Consider the following 19267-nt stretch of genomic DNA (forward strand, 5'->3'; position numbering starts at 1 on the left):
AGCTTTTTTTTTTTAAATTTTAGTTTATTGGAGATAAGAGTCCCACAGACTTTCTTTCTTTTTTTTTTTGGGTCCAGTCGTGGGGCCTGAACTCTGGGCCTGGGCGCTGTCCCTCAGCTCTTCAGCTCAAGGCTAGCGCTCTACCACTTGAGCCACAGCACCACTTCTGGCTTTTTTCTTTTTGCTTATGTGGTGCTAAGGAATCGAACCCAGGGCCTCATGCATGCAAGGCAAGCGTTCTACCACTGAGCCACCTTCCCAGCCCCCCACAGACTTTCATACCCTAGCTAGCTTCAAACCATGATCCTCCAAATTCAGCGTCCTGAGTAGCTAGGACTGCAGGCATGAGCCACCAGCACCCAGCTGGACATCCTATTTTTAGTAACACGGTTGACATCTGAGCATACACACTATCCAGTGAACTCATTCTAAGCATCCAGCCCATGAAACCCTCCTCTGTCCAGGATCTTCATCCTAGGTCCTTCAGCTAGGTTAGGTATTGGTGCCCTATTAACAATTGTACTGTTACATTTTGGAGACCAGCACATCTTATATCAGCGCACCTCTACCGGTCTTTTTACACTTGCTGGTGAACTTACAGCCCTGCCAGGTTGGTGGCTCCATTCCTTAAACAAGAGCCATAGGCCTCCTTCATCAAAGGCAGCCATGAAATAATGGCTAGTCACCACTAGAGATTTTATCCAGCTGATTTGGACCCATTGGTCTTGTCCTTCAGAAGCCTGACACAAGCTGCAGACTCATGCTGGTTCTGAGACTTTTTCAATTCTAGATCTACTTACTTTTCCAGAAAGATTCTGTCATGAGGGCTCTTTAGTGGCCCCTCAGAATCCATGGGGTACTTCTCTCTCTCTCTCCAAATATTCTCTCTAAATAATTCAGCTCATGTTAGATTCCTAAAATGTAGGAAGTACTGGAAGATGACTTAGAAATTATGTCTAAGGGCTTTCATCCTCTATGAAGCTTTATAGTACTTGTCACTGGAATATTTGCTTTTTGTGCCGTTTTGGGCATTTGCTCACTCCTTGATCCCCAATCAAGTCTGCAGATGCTCCTTGGTTAAGGCAGGTGGAGGGGGACTAAAATTTACTTGTGATGTGTTGGGAGAAGGGCAATGTTTGATCCCCATGAACACTCTGCTTTAGAGATACAAGCACCCCCTTTTTATAGTTGGGGCAGCCACGGCCTGAAAAGTTGGGTAACATGGCTAGGATCAGGTGATGAGTGGTGGGCCACCAATCATCTACTACAACCGCTGACCAAAAGACTGCACAAGGGTGATGGTGAAAACCTGTATGAAAACCAGAACACTGCATGAGTAGCCAAGAGGGGAGCCCAAAGGCAATGAATGCCTCATAACGTGCCACTAACTGCCATGGTGGAAGCACCTGTCCCAGGGCGCAGCATAACTGCTGCCTGCTACTCACAGGGGAGGAGGAGTGGAGGAGCAGCAAGCCTGGGGGTCTGTGGTTTGATTGGGGGTGGATGGGGCTCAGGTAGCACTGCAGTTACCTCCTGGATGAGGAAGGCAGGGTGGCCTGAACAACACAAAGAAAGATCCCTGGAGAAAAGGGCAATTGAGATGGCAAAGACCCATTTAGTCTGAGGCAGAAAGGGGCTGGAGGGGTACTCATGGTGGTGGGGGTGGGGGGATGACACTGGGTACGATACAAACAGATCTTGCAAAGACTGCCTGGATATCCTGTTCAATGGCTCACCAGTGAGCACAGAGATCTTTTTGTGGCCATGAACTACATTTTGACATTTCACAAGAGGGACTGCTGGGGAATGACACTGGAAGAAACAATTTGCCAGCAGAGGATGCTGAGGTTGGTATTTCCGGTCCATGTGGGAAGGTTGCTCTGTGGAAGGAGTTGGCCGAGGCCTGAGGCTGAGGCTCAGGCCTCCCCCACCGGGGGAGCTTAGGCCCAAATGGAGGTGTTTATTAGCTGACTACATCCATTGCCATTACCTTCTCCACATGCAGGCTGAGGGTGACCTCCAGCGCTTCCTGCCTACATCCATGTACACAGCTTGGGGCAGCAAGTCTAGAGAAGTGCTGAGATGACCTCTGTGGTCTCTACTTCCCCCAAACCCCTGCCCAGTCCTGACAGCTACTTATCTAGTCCCCCGGCCAGTGTCCTTCCCTCCTGCTGATGTCCCTTTCCCTTCCCCGGCTCTGCCTTTCCTTAAGGCCTCACAAAATGGCTGTTTGTGGGAACTGCCTCCCCAAGAATGGCATCTGCTCCTGGAGACCGGTGGCTGGACCTAGGGGTGTGTATTTTTCCGATGCTTCCTCTATTGACCTTTAATTACACTGTTTGCCCAGCTTCCCAAACCATTAACTTCCACCTCACAGCAACTTCCCGTCAATTAATGGAGGGCCTGCTCTGAGCTCAAGCTCCTGAACACAATTAAGCGTGACAGTCCACAAATAAGAAAGAACTGGAGAATTAATTAAGGTCTAAACAAATTAATTACCAGTCCCCAATCGATTCCGATGCCAGCACACATGCTCCTGGGCTCACCGTCTTTCCTAACATCTCCATGTATAAATAGAAACTGAGATTTCTCACGTGATTGCTGTTTTAGACCAGGGGCATGGAGAGCTCTGAAACCACCTTGAGGGAGAGAGGGGGCTGCAGGGGGATCAAGGGCTTCCCATGAACTCAGTGCATGCGCATGTGTGCGTGTGCACATGCACTCACACACACACTCACACACACACACACACAAGCACACACACACACACACACACAGCACACACTTCCAGCTGAAAAGCTAAGGGCCAGCTTGGGGGGAGTGTGATCCTGCCACCTCTGGACACATCCCTGTTTCTCAGTTACTGATGGCAGGAGGCCTTGGAGGCCTGGCTTTGACTAGCAAAGTATAACTTTCAGCCAGTCTGAATTTGCTAATTCTTCTGGGAAATGAGCATGGCACACTTTGTTTGTTTGTTTTTTGGGGGGGTCCGGTCGTGGGGCCTGAATTCTGGGCCTGAGCGCTGTCCTTCAGCTCTTCAGCTCAAGGCTAGCACTCTACCACTTGAGCCACAGCGCCACTTCTGGCTTTTTTCTTTTTGCTTATGTGGTGCTGAGGAATCGAACCCAGGGCCTCAGGCATGCAAGGCAAGCGCTCTACCACTGAGCCACCTTCCCAGCCCAGCATGGCACACTTTGTCTTGGGGTCCTCCTAGCACAAAATGAGGATCATTGTGAAGGGGGGGGTAGTGGGGAAGGGAGAGAGAGGAGAGTTATATGGTCTCTAGGAGGTCCAGATCAGGCCAGCAGAAATCTGCTGAGGTGGCCCCAGCTGAAAGGGGCTCAAGTGAGGTCTGAGAAGGGTGGGAGCAGCAAAGTTAGACCCAAGGACCAGACATCCTGTCCCTGGGGATCACAAGTCTTTCTTAACATCATAGAGCCCAGAGAAGAGATGTCTTCTCTCATCAACCAGGCTTACAGCTGGGCAGGAACCCTGAGAAGATCTGGGCAGAGTAGTGGGGAGAAGCACTTTTTCTGGAAGCCTTTTACACACACACACACACACACACACACACACACACACACACACACACACACACACACACACACACACACACACACACACACACACACACACCTCAAGACTTAATATGAACACTTCTACTTGCTCCTCTACTTCCTCCATGTAATCCTGTATCCTTATCATGTCAGTATCACAAAGGGACAAATAATCCTTTTACAAGGTGAAGCATGTCCTGAATATGCTTCTCAGAAGCATCTACCAATAGGGTAGGCTGGTCTAGCCTGGCAAGCAGGGGTGAATACTCCAAGCAGGATGAGGATGGAAGCCCAGCTAGCCTGCAGTGGGGCACAGTGATGCTCTATCCTGGCCATGGCAACTGAGAACAAGGTACAGGGAGGTCAAGTGGTGAGAAGACGCTGACTTTTGACCTCCTGGTGAGTGAGAGGCATCCCTTTTTGCCTCACAGCACTGTGGCAGCACAGAGCAGGGCAGTTAGAAAGTGTCTATTTGCAGATGGGTCTGAGCTGCAGAAAGGGGCAGCTTCTTTCAAGATCCTGGCCAAGCCACAACTGTCAGGGTAACAAATCACACTGCATGTAACTTGTGCAACTGGCTTGGGATATACAGAATCTCAAGTAGCCCAGCAGATACTGGACTTGAGTAAGGGGGCTGAAGGCTGTGTATGAAGGGAACAATGGGAGGGAAATCAGGCTGGAGCAAAGAGTGGCACGGCAGAAAGGCTCAGAAGGAAAGAAGGGCCTGTCCTCTGAAGGAGACCCAGAGAAGTTAAGACCACCTCAAGGTCACACAGCAAGATGGCTGCAGAGCCGGGCTGGAACAGGCCCCTGGCAAAGTTCTTATCTGAAGCTTGGCTCAAGAACAGATTACATCTGGTGGAGTCCCAGATCCAGTTCAGGGCAGCTAAGAGCTGCCCCTTCTCAGGCTGTTTTTGACCCTCTAGCCCAATAACCATGAACACCAGTTGGGCAGCCACGTTGGCTCAATTAGGCCCTTAACGAAGTTAGATCTAAAGAGTTATTCCATTAATGGCCCATAACAGAAATAGCTGAGAGTTCATTAAAAGTGTGGAGTTGCTATAGCAATTATCTGGGTTGGCTGAGTGGTTGGTTTGGGGGGGGTTCATTAGCCTCTGGGCCATGGAAGAGGTGAGATTGCCCATACACATCCCCCACCTTCTCGAGGGGACTTCACTGGTGCTCTAAAGCACTTTTCTGTCAATAGAATATGGTCTGTGGCCTCATTTCCTTCTTTCTTTCTTTCTTTCCTTCCTTCCTTCCTTCCTTCCTTCCTCCCTCCCTCCTTTCCTTCCTCTTTTCTCTCTCTTTCCCTTGCTTTCTTGCTTTCTTTTTATCTTCCTTTCTCTCTCTTTCTTCTTTTCTTTCTTTCTCTTCCTTTCTTTCTCTCTCTCTTTCCTTCTTCCTTTCTTTTTTCTCCAGTACTGGGTTTTACTCAGGGCCCTACACTCACTGGCTTACTCACTCAGTTCATCCCTTACCACTTGAACCATGCATCTAGCTTGACTTTTGAGAGTTATTTTGGAGACAGAATCTGACAGACATTTTGATCTGGGCTGGCTTTGAACCAAGATACTCTAGATAACCATTTTCTGAGTAGCTAGGCTACTAGTTGTTCATTTCTTTTGAAAAAAAAATCTATCATAGTGTCTATGTCCAAACAAGGTATGTTTCTTTGTGGTATCCTAAAGGCCAGAGGAAGCCTTGACCCTTTTTGGAGCCAGAATCCTTTGACCCATGAAGCTGACAGACCCCCTCAGAACAATGCATAAAACTAATTCAAAGAATTACTAAGGGATTTCATTGGAACAAGTTATCAAAAAAAATTTAAATTGTGATTTAGTAAGAGTTGTACCTTTTTCTGTTGTCACTTGTGAGGCTTGAACTCTAGTGCTATCCCTAGCTATTTTTGCTCAAGGCTAGCTAGCACTCTACCACTTTGAGCCACAGTACCACTTCCGATTTTCTGGTGGTTAGTAAGAGATAAGAGTCTCAAGGGGACTTTTCTACCAGGACTTCAAATCACGATCCTTAGATCTCAGCCTCCTGAGTAGCTAGGACTATAGGCATGAGCCACCAGTGCCCGGCTGAGATATAGCTTTTAGCTAATGAGTTAATAAATGAGATTTAGTAGTCATTTTGGATTAGTGTTGAGCATCCATGACATTTTAAGGTCACTAAGTAATAACCATGTGACATTAAAATAGTAGTGATTTCTACTGGTGACAAAGCCACAGGTTCTGCTTATAGGCCCTGAGTTCAAGCCACAATGCTGGTGTATGCATGCATATTCACATATATACGCTAATCCCTGCACTAAAAGCTGAATCTCAAACACAGAGCTAACCATACTTTTTCTACCTGCACATATCTTGCTCCAGATACTCCAGCCCAGAGCCAAAAGGCATCAGGAGAGGTGTGGATGAGCCATCTATCCAGCTGACAGGAACCTCAAACACCCTCCCCGCACTCCCATGGCGTCTGTGCTTTGTGTACATCTTACCTACAGCAGGGAATGGCACGAATCTCTGGACAAGAAGGCGGGTGGCTGGGGTGAACTTGTTGGCTTTCTGAACCAGGACATTAAGGCCCACCTTCAAAACAAAAACAAAAACAAAAAGTGCATGGTGGTGCCCCAGAGGATCATGGGAGGGAGGGACTAGAACTGGAGAAAAAGCAGGGAGAAAAGATCATTGCCCCTCTTCAAGGGCCTCAGGTGAACCTTCCTGAGAAGATACAATCCCCTCTCAGCCTCCCTCCCCACTCCCCAGGCACAGCCCTGCAAAGCCAGCTTGCATTAGAAGCTGGGGAGAAGCTTGCTCAGAAGCTATGGTGAGTCTTCTGGTCTAGGTAGGGCCTTTGTCAATCCTAGTCTCTGGGCCTGTGATGCTCCACCCAATTCAGGCCACACCCATTATCTCCTGCTCACCCCAGAGTTCTACCTCCACAATCACTTACCAGCAATTTGACCTGAGGCATCAACCTGTGACAACCATGTATGTAAAGTGTTAAGCATGAGCTTAGCACATGAGAAGCCTCAATGAGCTAGGTGCTGGTGGCTCATGCCTGTAACACAAACTGCAAAGGAGACTGAGATCTGAGGATCACAGTTCAAAGCTAGCCAGGGCAGGAAAGTCCATGAGACTCTTATCTGTAATTAACCACCTGAAAACTGGGAGTGGAGCTGTGGCTCAATGTGGTAGAGTACTTTGAGGAAAAGAGCTCAGGGACAGCACCCAGGCCCTGAGTTCAAGTCCCACTCTCGAGGAGGAGGAGGAGGAGGAAGAGGAGGAAGTGGAAGAGAAGGAGGAGGAGGAGGAGGAGGAGGAGGAACAGGAGGAGGAGGAGGAGAGGAAGAAGACTCAATAAATGCAGCTATCATGTAATAAAAATGAAAATGACATTACCCTCCCACATCCTCAGAACCTCCTTCCCTGCACTCAGTCTGCTGCTCATGGCTCTGATGCCTTCATGAAACCAGGATCACATGCCTTTTTCATTGTTGTATGCCCAGCAACCAGGCCAGCATCTCTAGTGGCATGTAGTATATGCTCAACTAGCTAATGGTTGAAGAATAAGTGCATTGGACAACAAATGATGACGGGATAGAGCTCAGTACAGACTAGAAAGGGCTTGTTGGAGGAGAGGCAGGCAGGTGAGGCCACCAGAACTTTTTTTGGGGAAAAGCACACGAGCAAAGTGTGGAGAGAGTACAAATAAGATGCATGTGGCCAGACCAGTAGCAGTGCATGGAAGCCTCTGCTCCCCGACACTGAGGTCAGAGCCTTGGCTTGACATTCTTCCTTTTCCTCTGGCTTCCTGTCACCCATACTGGCTGGTAGTTTGAGCTTAGATAGAAGTGGTCAGAGAAGATCCCTTGCCTCTTTTAGGCCCTGTTGAACTCTATGGGCCCTGGACTGACATTTGGCCATATGAAGAATTCTTAGGAAAATCTGTACCTTGTTTGTTTTCCCCCTCTGCCCAAATGGAGCCCCTGTTTGGTTAATTTCTATTTTGTAGCTTATTTGGAGGCTGTTAAAAACAGACCCTGGGGACCCTCAGCAGTGATTGTTCCGTATCTCATTATCTTTCCTGAACCTGATTATTAGCTCTGATTTTTCTGATCGCTAGCTGCTGTTCATGATGAGTTGTGTGCCATTAATGCCAGCTGGTTCCCTTAAACAGGACCCACCATGCCAGGGAAAACGAGCTGGCATTCTAAGCTCCCAGCCACTTGGCTTTTTAATTTTAATGGGCTCAACCAAATGTTCCAGGCCAAAGGGACCTGAGAAACCAGAACAGACGGGCTCCCAGTCCCCAGTCTGCAGTCCACACTGGGTTTCTTCCCAGGCGGTGGCTGTCCAAGGTATGGGACAGTAAGGAAGAGTTAGGGTAAGTGGCCACTTGTTCCCATTGCTTATGGGCCCCTCACTGGTGGGTGGATATCATGACCACACTGCCCCCTCGTGAACCCGCCACTATGCCCAGGCCCTCTCCACACTTTGTGGTCTCAATCCAGGCTTGGGTATGTTGGCCTGCTCTCAGATACATCCAAGTACTTCATTAAATCTCACCCCATCCACATAAGGCCCACCATTTGTAAAGCTTTGTGCTTTTTGTTGTTGTTGCTCATGGGTCTTGCCTGGGCACTGTCCCTGAGCTTTTTACCTCAGGGTTAGCCTCTACTGCTTTTGAGCGCCACTTCTGTTTTTTTGGTGGTTGATTGGCGATAATAGTCTTACAGACTTCCCTGTTCAGGTTGGCATCAAATCGCGATCCTCAGATCCCAGCCTCCTGAGTAGGTAGGATTACAGAGGTGAGCTACTGGTGCTTGGCTTAAAGCTTCACTCTTAGCAGTTCAAAGCTAGCCCTGGCAAAAAAAATCTCTGTGAGACTTTTATCTCCAATTAACCACTCAAAAACCAGAAGTGGCACTGTGGCTCAAGTGGTAGAGTGCTAGCCTTGAGCACAAAGAGGCACAAGGCCAGTGCCCAGGCCCTGAGTTCTAGTCCCATGGTAGACAAAAGAAAAGAAAAGAAAAGAAAAGCTTGGTTCTTAACCATGTCCTATGCGCTGTGTAAGGAGTGGTGCTTCAGTGTCTGAGTGCCATTGCACCCTGGTGGTCTGCATCACAACAGTAGTGTTGACAAAATGGAAAGAGGCTGGCCAGCACCAAGAAACACAGGTGGGGTGGGGGCTTCACAACATAACTAGTGTCATGGGGCCAGTCACTGTATCCTTGAGTACCAACATCCCTCAGGCCAACAGCAGCCTGATTTCAGAAAGGCTGTAGAGGAGACATTCAGTGGGACTGGAGTAATGTCTCACCCAGCTGCATCCTCCATTGGCCACACATGTGGCCGGCCTGGGGGAATACCACACTTGATGCCTTCCCACTCTCCCTTCACCTGCCTGCTTCTGTCGTCTGCCCCATCCCCTCCCCACACCAGTCCACGTTGTCTTTGAGAATGGATTTGGACTTGCTTAAGGGTTGATCACTGCACGGAAGGGCACCAAGACGCTTGTGTGATCACTCGGCCATGATGGCTTGCAGGCTCCAGTCACCTGGCCATGGCCACCCCATTTCCACCCCTCTTGGCTCCTCCCACAAACAAAATTTTCCCAGCCTGGCTCTCCCTCACCTCCTTACTTTTAGCCTAAACACCTGCCTCAGGGTGTCCATTGGATACTCTAGTCTCTGGAAAAGCCTGGAACCTATCACAGTAAGTACATATTTATTTACTTTTGTGTGTGTGTGTGTGTGTGTGTGTGTGTGTGTGTGTGTGGTCCTGGGGCTGGAAGTAGGGCCTGGGCAGTGCCTGTGTCTCTGAGCTACTTCACTCAAGGATAGCCCTTAACCACTTGAACCACACCTCTGCTCTACTTCTGGCTTTTTCCGTGTGTGTGTGTGTGTGTGTGTGTGTGTGTGTGTGTGTGTGCGCGCGCGCGCGCGCGTGTGCGTGTGTGTGTGTGCGTGTGTGTGTGTGTGTGTTGTTGTTTTGCTTTTTTTTTTTTTTTTGGTGGTTAATTGGAGATAAGAGTCTCACAGACTTTCTTGTCTGGGATGGCTTCAAACTACGTTCCTCAGATCCTCAGATCAACCTCTTGAGTAGCTAGGATTACACCAGTGCTTCACGCCTATAATCCTAGCTACTTAGCAAGCTGATATCTAGAGGATCATGGTTCAAAGCCAATCCAGTAAGAAAAGTCTGTGAAACTCCATCTCTAAAATAACCAGTATAAAGTGAGCTGGAGGAATGGCTCAAGTGGCAGAGCTCCAGCTTGTGAGCAAGCAAGCCAAGCAAGTTCTAGGCCCTGAGTTTAAACACCGATACCATAAAAAATAAAGATAAAAACAAGGATCTGATTAAAAATTGAATAGTATAGGAAATTTTTTTTACCTGCAGACTCTTCACTAATGATCTTTTGCTCCCAACAAACCCTAAGCATGGGGACGCAGGGCTTTTATCTCTCTTATTCCTCCATGACATCCAAGTGAGTGCTGAAATTAATGTGGTGGGGTGGGGGTGAGGGGGGTTGTAACCTAAGCTTCTAGAATAAATAAAATGAATGGTCAGATATCAAAAGATAGGAAGAAAAACAAACAAGAGATTTTCTTTGTGAAGCACTGCTATCCATCTTAGCAATCATTGAGAACCACACCTCCCAGCCCAGATCAATGACTTGCTGAGAGGATCTTTTCACCTCTCAGCCAGGAGGAGGACCCAGGAGGACAGGCCTCAGAGATAAAGGTTGCCTAACAGTTCTGAAGAGTGAGTAGTGAGTATGAGGTGGTTAGGAGGGAAGGGAAGTGGGGAGGGGGGCTCAGGAGATGTTCAGAGCCAGGAAACACCAAGTTGCCTCTGTAGAGTGTTCAGAAGACAGTCTGCAGCTGGATCTGCAAACCTTACTGCATGTGCTATGGGGGTCTGAGTGGTCCTGAAGGATGAAGAGGAGACAGGGGTAGCATGAGGTCAGAATTTAGATCCAGTCTTGGATGGTAATTTTTTTACACACTAAATGGTCAGGGGATTAGGTGGGTCCTACAGGCTGGGATGGGCCAAATTGTTTATATAATACCACAAATACCCACCAGAGGGCACTCTTTGTAGAAAAAAACTTGAATACCAAGTGGACTGATGACCTCTGTGGAGGTCAATTGTCCTTCAGCCCCAGCCAGGCTGTTGCTGGGCAATGGGATCAGGAGCAAAGGGGCAAAGGTGCCCAGGACCTGGTTATAAATAGGCTAAAGTTCCAGTCAGCACCAGCTGTGGCTGAGTGGACTGTTTGGGTGCTAGTGGTATGCATGACCTCTGGACTGTGCCCACAGGGCCCAGTTGCCACTAAGCAGAAAACCGATTACATCAGACCCCTCTACGTAGGAGGGGCCAGCACCTTGTCTCCCCAGAATAGATGTGGAGCAACTTTTCATGTGTGACTTGCCATTGCCAGCATTACCATCTGCAGGCTTCTTGAACACTTCAGATTCTGTTGTGGGGTCCATGCAATGGCCCTTCGTAGCAAAAGCAGTGGGACAATAGTCTGGTCCCTATTTCACAGGTGCTGCTGTTCCCCAAACCTCCTCATCCTCTGAGAAGAACAGAAAAGCTTGGGTACCCTCCCTCCCCCATCACTACAGAGCCAGCCAGGCCTATCTTCCAGGAGCCAAGAACAAATATATCCAGCTGACTTGACTCTAACAAGAAGACAGAGGCTCAGAAATCAAGAACAAAAGTGGATGGAGGGTCTAAAAAGCCTCTCCAAAGTTTTCTTCCCATTTCTGCTGTTCTCAGAGCACCTGGGGAGGAATCAGGCTAGAGAGGCAAGGTACAGTTCTTTTGCCTGGAGCTAACACATTATGTGGCTTTTTAACTTCCTAATTCTACTGGGGGAGCAGGAAACAAACAAACAAATAAGAGGGGGGGTAGGAGGGGAAGCAGAAAAATGTTTGAGGAAGCCTGAGTAGACTCTGTCACTGACTTTACCCTAGGCCTTTTTCCTTCATCTGTAAAATGGACCTACACCTAAATGGTGCTGGCATAGGGTAGCCACTCCATGAGCCATTGTTACTATTATGATTATTGGCTAGACTGACAATCAAGGGGACAATGAGAACTGCAAGGTGTTGGGGTTTACTCAGGGCTCCTCTCCCCTTCTGGTAGTAAATTCATCCTAGGAAGGATGAAAGAAAGACCCAGACCCTTAGCAATGGAGGTTCACATTGCCCCAGCAGAGAACTTTAGCCAGCAAAGGCCTAACTGAAGGTGAGGAGTTGGGGAATCGGCATAAAGCCAATGTATCATTATCAGGCAGCTCCTTATGAGTCAAGGAGGACTTTAACTCTGTCTTCTCTGTTCCATGCCCATCCTCACCCTAGGAACCTGGATGCCTGTATCCCTGTATGGGAGATCTGCCAATCCATGACCATTTTCCCAGTCCACTGATGCCTGAGTCCCTGCCATGTCCAGGGCCCGAAGCCTGGGCTGGGGTTCCTGATATGGTCTCTACCTACTGAGCAAGGTCCCCCAGCATGTCATGACAGCTTCTGCTACTATTCTATTTTGTCACTATCACCATCACCTCCTGTCACTCCTGCATGGCAGCCACACACATTTTCCAACAGGGTTTAAGTCTGTTTTTGAACTCCTGCATGCCACTGTGTGTGTGTGTGTGTGTGTTTGTGTGTGTGTGTGTGTGTGTGTGTGTGTGTGTGTTTGTGGGGGGGAGGGGTACCCTCTCTCTGGGACACCCATTCCTGCTGGCCTCTGGCCTTCTCCATAGGTCCTATCAGTCAGCCCGGTGACAGTAAAATAGGTGCCTGAAAGTCAGTGTCACCATGATTGTGACTGCCACAGTCTTTGTCACTTTCCTTTGTGGCATCCCCAAGGTCACATCAGTAGATGTCCCCAGGCCCTGATAAGTGTCTGACAAGAAACAGACTCTGCAGGAAGTCAGCAGGGTCTTGCCTGCGCCTTCACCTCCTGAACACAGAGAAGCAGCCTACAGAAGTGCTCCCCAAACTCCAGAATGAAAACACAATGAGGACTGAGAGAGGCTTCCTTTGTTAAAAGACAGCAAACTGTTAGATTTCAAAAATAACTTAAGACGGAATTTCTTTTTTATTCCCAAGCAAGAAGGCAGACATTGCCAAATCTATTTAGGAGGTTCACTAAGAGGCTCTGAACCCCGGTGGCCCTGGATTCAGCTTCATTAGGGGACATGCAAACTTGGGGGTTCCTGATTCAGGTGGGGTGGGGTGGGGGAGACTGCTAACAAGGCCAAGAGCAATTCTGGGAGTAGGGGAGGTCTCTCCAGGGCCCAGAGAGGAGGCTGGCCTCTACCCTAGCTCCCCTCAGTCTCAGGGACCTGCTCTCAGCCTGTCAGCCTCCATCCAGGCCGTGTGCTTGTAGGGACTCGTTTTAATTAATGCCAGAGCTGGGCCAACCACTGGGGCCGTGACACTTGTTTGCAGGTCATCTCCTCCTAACAGGCTCACTCTGGGAGGGGATTTGTCACTAATTGAAGCAGAGATCAGTTAATGAGGCCGAGGGGCCTGGGGTTCCAAAGAACAAGAGAAAGGAAAATAAAATAAAGCCTCTTTCTTTAGAGGTTTTGTGATTTACACACACAAAAGAAAAGCAAGCAAGCTGCAGATTTTCCAAGTCAGAAACTCCGCTCCATCTGCCAAAGCGAGCCCCTCACTGCGTGAAGACGTGAAGACTTCAGGCGGAGGGGCGCTGCCACCTCTAAGGCTTGTAGATGGGAGCGGAGGGGGCCTCCTGAGGCCAGCAATCAATCAGCAGCCTAATTAATAGGTATTTATGGAGCAGTGCTCTGTGCTCCCCTCTGTGGGGGAGGAGACAGGTGCCTGTCCCTGGTTAACTTGTAATCCAGCTGGGGAACAAGGCTCGTGTTGAGGAACAATGAGAAGACAGGAACACAGGCATGACTGAGTACAGGAAGAACAGAAGTTTCTAGGATTTGGGTCAGAGGAGAGGAGCATGGGCCAGCAAGATCCTCATCTATGGGGCTCTGGGTCTAGGCAGAGAGGAGAGAGAGGGTGTCCCTAGTGTGGGCACAGCCCAATGTGAGGCCGAGTCCCTGCCAGGTAGAGACTCCAGCTTTGGGAGCCCGTAGAGGCCTCCAATTCTGAGTAACACTGCTGGTCCTGGTCTTGGGAACCCCCAGTCACCACTGTGGACAAAGCTTGGCCCTGGGAAATGCAGGGATGAAATGCTGAACCACCTAGGGTGGAACAATGAGTACTGGGACATAGAGAGACCAGAGCTACTAAAAGAAGCTGAACTCCTGTTTCTGGAAACCCAGGCCAGGGAAGGCCCCACCAAGGCAGTAATCCCCTTCACTAGAGCCTTGCCCCAGCCCCGCTCAGCCTTGCTCTTACGTGGCCTCATCCCAACAGCTCAGGAAGGAAAGGAGGTTGTTGAAGCTGTGAGCTAGATAGACCCTCAGCACCTTCATCCTAAGAAGCAAAGAAGGGCCCTGGCCTCAGTGCAGATTCAGGAACCCTCAAAGTCCCAAGCCAGGTGGCAGAAGTTAGAAAGCCATCTAAATAAGTTTGGCAAACATGTGGCTTCTCACTGGTGGTAAAACAAGGATTTAGGGAAGGAAAGAGAAGTTGGGCGCATGAGATGGGGCACCCCCCCACCCCCTACCCATAACAGCCACTTGGAAATAACTTAGTCCATATGGGAATAAACTAAATGAGGCCATTTCAGGACAATTGTAAAACTCTGCTTTAGAAGGATAGCACATTAATTATGGTGTAGGATATAATAGGTTATTACATAGTAGTGAACTCGTGTTTATTTCATGGCATGGAAAAGATGAGGAAAGGACTTTTACCAAAGGCTTAGTACATGCAACTTCTCTCATTACATGTGAATATGTTTAAAATATTTTTTGTCTTGGGGTTTGAACTCAGGGCCTTGTGCTTGCTCTGCTTGCTTGCTTGATTGGTGCTCTGTCACTTGAGCCATGCCTCCAACCAGGCTTTTGCTGGTTAATTGGAGATGGAGTCTCACAGACTTTTTTTTTACTTGCAGTATCTTTTATTATAAAATATTATAAACACACCTTGACAATAAATACCTAGAAGAAACATTATGAAAAATAGTAATTTGTTTGATAAATACAAATTTACCTACTAAAAAATTATAAACAGAAACAGGAATCAGTGGAGGAGATACCTTATTAGGATGAGATTTCTTATCAGTATCACAGACTTTTCTGCTCAGGCTGGCTTCAAATCACAATCTTCCAGCTTTCTAAGTAGCTAGGATTACAGGCATGAGGCACAAGTGTCTAGCTGCGAATGTGTTTTGATTTGCATTTTCTAATAATCAATGTTGTGTCTTCATAGTGTTATTCGTGTATGAAATGATAAAGTTGTGAAGAGATGCGTTGTTCTGTAGAGTTGGCTACTGAAGGCTACCTGAGTGGGGATCGTACAAGATGGGATCAAGGGTGGGACAAGATCCCCGAGGCTTGATTCTCCACTGGCTCTGGCCCAGGCCCATTGCTGGGTAGTCTGCCCTCTGTCTTTATGCTGGAAACCTAGCATCCATTCATCCTATGCTCATTCAGTCAATCTACAACACTCCCCTAATAAGTAACTTCTCCATTCTTATACAGCTTGTGGAGAGTCTGTGGACCCCCCATTACATGGGCTACATTACTGGCTGTGAAGACCAGCTGTTCTGGGGAACATGGTAGGTCCAGGCAGGCCCCCCTTAAGAGTAGATATCCTGACCTAGGTGCTCCTAGAGCCTCTTCTCTGCCTTCCCAGGCAGTCTGTCCATAGATTCCATCCCCCATGCCCTTGCCCATGCTGGCTCTCAAACAAGGGTCCACCTGCAGTGTTGATCTGGGGGAGAGGAGGGAAGAGAAGTTACTCACAGCAATGGAGACAGCACTGATGACAGCCCCTAGGTAGCCCTGGATAAACTTGGATGCAGGTGAAGGCTGGAAGACAGTGTAAATAAGGTACATAAGTAGGGTACTGCTTGGTGCCAATCATAGTGGCATGTTACACCTGGGTCACCCTCCCTGAATCCATACAAGTGAAGGGCAACAACACTCACCTTGGTAGCATTGCGGTTTGCATAGTTAACACAAGCATTGTGGCTCTGGTTCAACCACTGAAAAGCAATGAGGAGAGAAGTCAGGAAAGGCCTGGTCACTTTTCTGGAAGGCATAGCTCTAGAAAGATAACTGTCTCTAGTGCATAGATGGTTCCCTCCATCCTGTTGGTTAGCATGACCAACTAATTGTCTCACTTTGCTCATGTCTGGTCTGGTTTTAATACCCAACATCCTGAGTCTCAGAAAATCCTTCTATTCTGAGTAGAACAGGTTGCAGTTACTGCTCATCCCAGCAGTCCCCTTGGCTGAAACCAGGATATATGCTGGCCAACAAGCCTTTGCCACATCACTTTTATTTTATAGTATTTGCTGGAGAGAAGATGGAATGATTGACAACCCCGCACCTCTTTCACAAATTCCCCAGCCCAATGGGAGGAGGAAACTGGGAGAGTGTGAGGAAAGGGGTAACATTGTCCAAAAAAATGTACTCTACCTGAGTTATGTAACTGTAACGCCCTCTACATCTCAACTTTATAATAACAATTTTTAAATTCTCCAGCCCAGCCAGGCACTGGTGGCTCATGCTTGTAATCCTAGCTACTCAGGAGGCTGAGATCTGAAGATCGCTGTTTGAAGTCAGCTGGGGCAGGACAATCCATGAGACTCTTATCTCCAATTAACCACTAGAAAACCAGAAATGGAGCTGTGGCTTAAAGTGATAGAGTGATAGTATTGAGCACAAAAGTTCAGGGACAGTGCCTAATCCAGAGTTCAAGCCCTACAACCACCACCACCACCAACAACAAAAATCCCCCAGCCCTGTAGTTGCCACTACCACTTGGCAATTCTGCTCAGGGAAAACTCTTAGGTATTTCCCCCCAGAAGACAGGCAGGTGTTCCTTCCTGCCCCTCTTCCTCTGTGCAGACATGTACAAAAACATCCTCTGGTTTTAGGGGGCCCAACCCCACTGTCTCCACAGGTAGAGCCAGGGTATGTGATGTCCGTTGATGCAGGGTTGGGGTAGATTAAGTTGAGTGTGAGGCTAATGTCAAAAGGAGGTTGTGCCTTGTTTCAACTGGCTACCAGATGAGCAGCCAAGGGCAGAATGGCAGCCACCAACAAGGGTAAAGTACATCGCCCCCATTCACCTCTGAAGGTTATAGTCACAGTCAGCGTGGGATGCTGGGAGCCTTTGCAGAGGATCAAAGTCTGTTTTTTCACCTGTTGTTTCTGGGATGGAGCACTGCTATGGGCTGACTGTACCCAGGCGCCTGGATGGAGCCAGAGACATATGGGGAGTTTCTAACCAGCACCTGCTCAGCCCTTCCTTCAAGAGCCCTCTGCTTGTAGAGACTCTTACCTGCCAGAAGACAGTGGATGCCAGCGTCTGGTTGGGCAAGAGAAGACCCACGACCTGAGACCGGGAGAGAAAGGCAAAGGCTGAGCTTAGAAGACAAGAGAGACACCCACACTTTTGTTTTTGTTTCTTTGCTGGTCCTGGAGCTTGAACTCAGGCCCTGGGTACTGTCCTTGAACTTCTTTTACTCAAGGCTGGGGCTCTACCATTTGAGCCCCAGTGCCACTTCCAGCCTTACTGTGTAGTTCATTGGAGATAAGAGTCTCACAAACTTTTCTACCCAGGATGTCCTTGAACCATGATCCTCAGATCTCAACTGCCTGAGTAGCTAGAATTACAAGCATGAGCTACCAGCCCCCAGCTTGTGTGTGTGTGTGTGTGTGTGTGTGTGTGTGTGTGTGTGTGTGTGTGTGTGTGTGTGTGTGTGTGTGTGTGTGTGTGTGTGTGTGTGTGTGTGTGTGTGTGTGTGTGTGTGTGTGTGTGTGTGTGTGTGTGTGTGTGTGTGTAAACGTGCAGCAAACAAACCAAAGGAACTTCCACTCAGGAAATCTGAACTTCTTCATGCCCTGCCTGTCCCATAAAATTTTTGTGAGGATGAAATACAAGTTATATCAAAGGTTTTTAAGTGGTTCCTAAATAGAATTTGGGAGAATTTCTGTTATCTCTGACTCCATGAAGCAAGAATTTATACCATGTTTAATCTATTGAATGAAAATGTCTAAAAAGTAGGTGTTGAGTGAGAGAATGAATGAATGAATAAATAAATAAATAAAGCACACACAAGTTAAGTATGATTATGAAGGTGTGGATTTGTTATTCTCAAAGGCCAGACTTACTGACTGCTTTTTGCTTTATGCTGAAACTAATTGTGTGATCTTGATACTGGCACATATTGGCCTTCAGAGACATACGTGTGCCTCTCCAGTTTATCTTGTGAGTGAGTATTTGTGTGCAAAATAACATCTACCAAGTACCACTGCATATGGGGAAAATGTGCACAACCATCCACATATTGACGTATTTATTATTCCTGTAGATAAAATGGCTCTTTGGCAAGAATTTCTGTAAAGAACGAGTATAAACATTCAATACTATGCAGTAAATCAAATTCTAGACATCCTCAGCAGCATTAGTAAATCATGTTTTAAACATTAAAATGTTTTAAAACAGCAAATGCATACGCACATTTCTATTTATTGGCCCATACCAGTTTGAATAAAATTATATAATGTAAAGCCACTCCATAGCTCCAATGGGAAATTATCTTATGAGATTTCTCTCCCAGAATAAGATCTCTATTTGTTCTTCTCTACAGTGGCAGCTGAGGGATTTGGACTGAAAGCCATGGGATCTTGGGTTTCAGAATCCCTTGTCTGTGACAGGTTCCACATGGGTCTCTCCATAAGAGACCCATGTATATACCTCCTAGCTGGCATCTAGTTAGAAGTCAGAACAAGCTGGCTGCTGGTGGCTCATGTCTATAATCCTAGATGCTCATGAGGTTGAGACTAGAGGATCAAGGTTCAAAGCCAGCCCAGACAGGAAAATCTGTGAGACTCTTATCTCCAATTAACTATCAAAAAGCCAGAAGTAAAGCTGTGGCTCAAGTAGTAGCTGAGCAATAACACCTAGGGACAGAACCCAGGCTCTGAGTTCAAGCCCCAATATCCGCACCAAAAAGAGAAAGAGAGAGAGAGAGAGAGAGAGAGAGAGAGAGAGAGAGAGAGAGAGAGAGAGAGAGAGAGAGAGAGAGAGAGAGATGGAGAGAGAGAGAGAGAGATGGAGGGGGGGAGAGAGAGAGAGAGAGAGAGAGAGAGAGAGAAGGAACACTGGGCTTCTGGTGGGGAACAGTGGGGAGATGGCTAGATGGTCTCTATCACAGTAAACACAAAGACCACACAAGGAGGTGTTTGAGAATGTCTTTTATAATAGCTAGGAAAATGACAAGATGGCTTAAGGAGGCATGAGGTGTGTGCAAAGTTGATTGATTCTAACATTCAAATAGTCCAGGAGGGACAGCTCAGTGGACCCTGACTGTCTTCTGAAAAAAAAGAAAGAATTCAGAGGAGGTGAGGTGTGTGTGTGTGTGTGTGTGTGTGTGTGTGTGTGTGTGTGTGTGTGAGAGAGAGAGAGAGACAGACAGACAAACAGACAGACAGACAGACAGACAGACAGACAGACAGACAGACAGACAGACAGACAGAGAGCATGCTGGGACAGTGAGAGACATCCTGGTCTGACAGGAGGAATT

The 19267-nt window shown here is 47.8% G+C and overlaps 1 protein-coding gene across 4 annotated transcripts in view; it reads right to left on the reverse strand.

Annotated features, from left to right (window-relative positions):
- Positions 1-19267, reverse strand: part of Sfxn5 (sideroflexin 5) — a 130201-nt gene that overhangs the window by 51570 nt on the left and 59364 nt on the right. For all 4 annotated transcript variants that reach the window (XM_069988962.1, XM_069988964.1, XM_069988965.1 and 1 more), the window contains exons 7-10: positions 17020-17073; positions 15659-15715; positions 15474-15539; positions 6061-6151 (exon numbers count right to left, since the gene is read on the reverse strand). In XM_069988962.1, coding sequence (XP_069845063.1) covers positions 6061-6151; positions 15474-15539; positions 15659-15715; positions 17020-17073 — 268 coding nt within the window. The remainder of the gene's footprint in view (positions 1-6060; positions 6152-15473; positions 15540-15658; positions 15716-17019; positions 17074-19267) is intronic.

Source organism: Dipodomys merriami, unplaced genomic scaffold (genome assembly GCF_024711535.1).
Source record: "Dipodomys merriami isolate MVZ:Mamm:240054 unplaced genomic scaffold, mDipMer1.0.p SCAF_37, whole genome shotgun sequence".
Lineage (NCBI taxonomy): Eukaryota > Metazoa > Chordata > Mammalia > Rodentia > Heteromyidae > Dipodomys > Dipodomys merriami.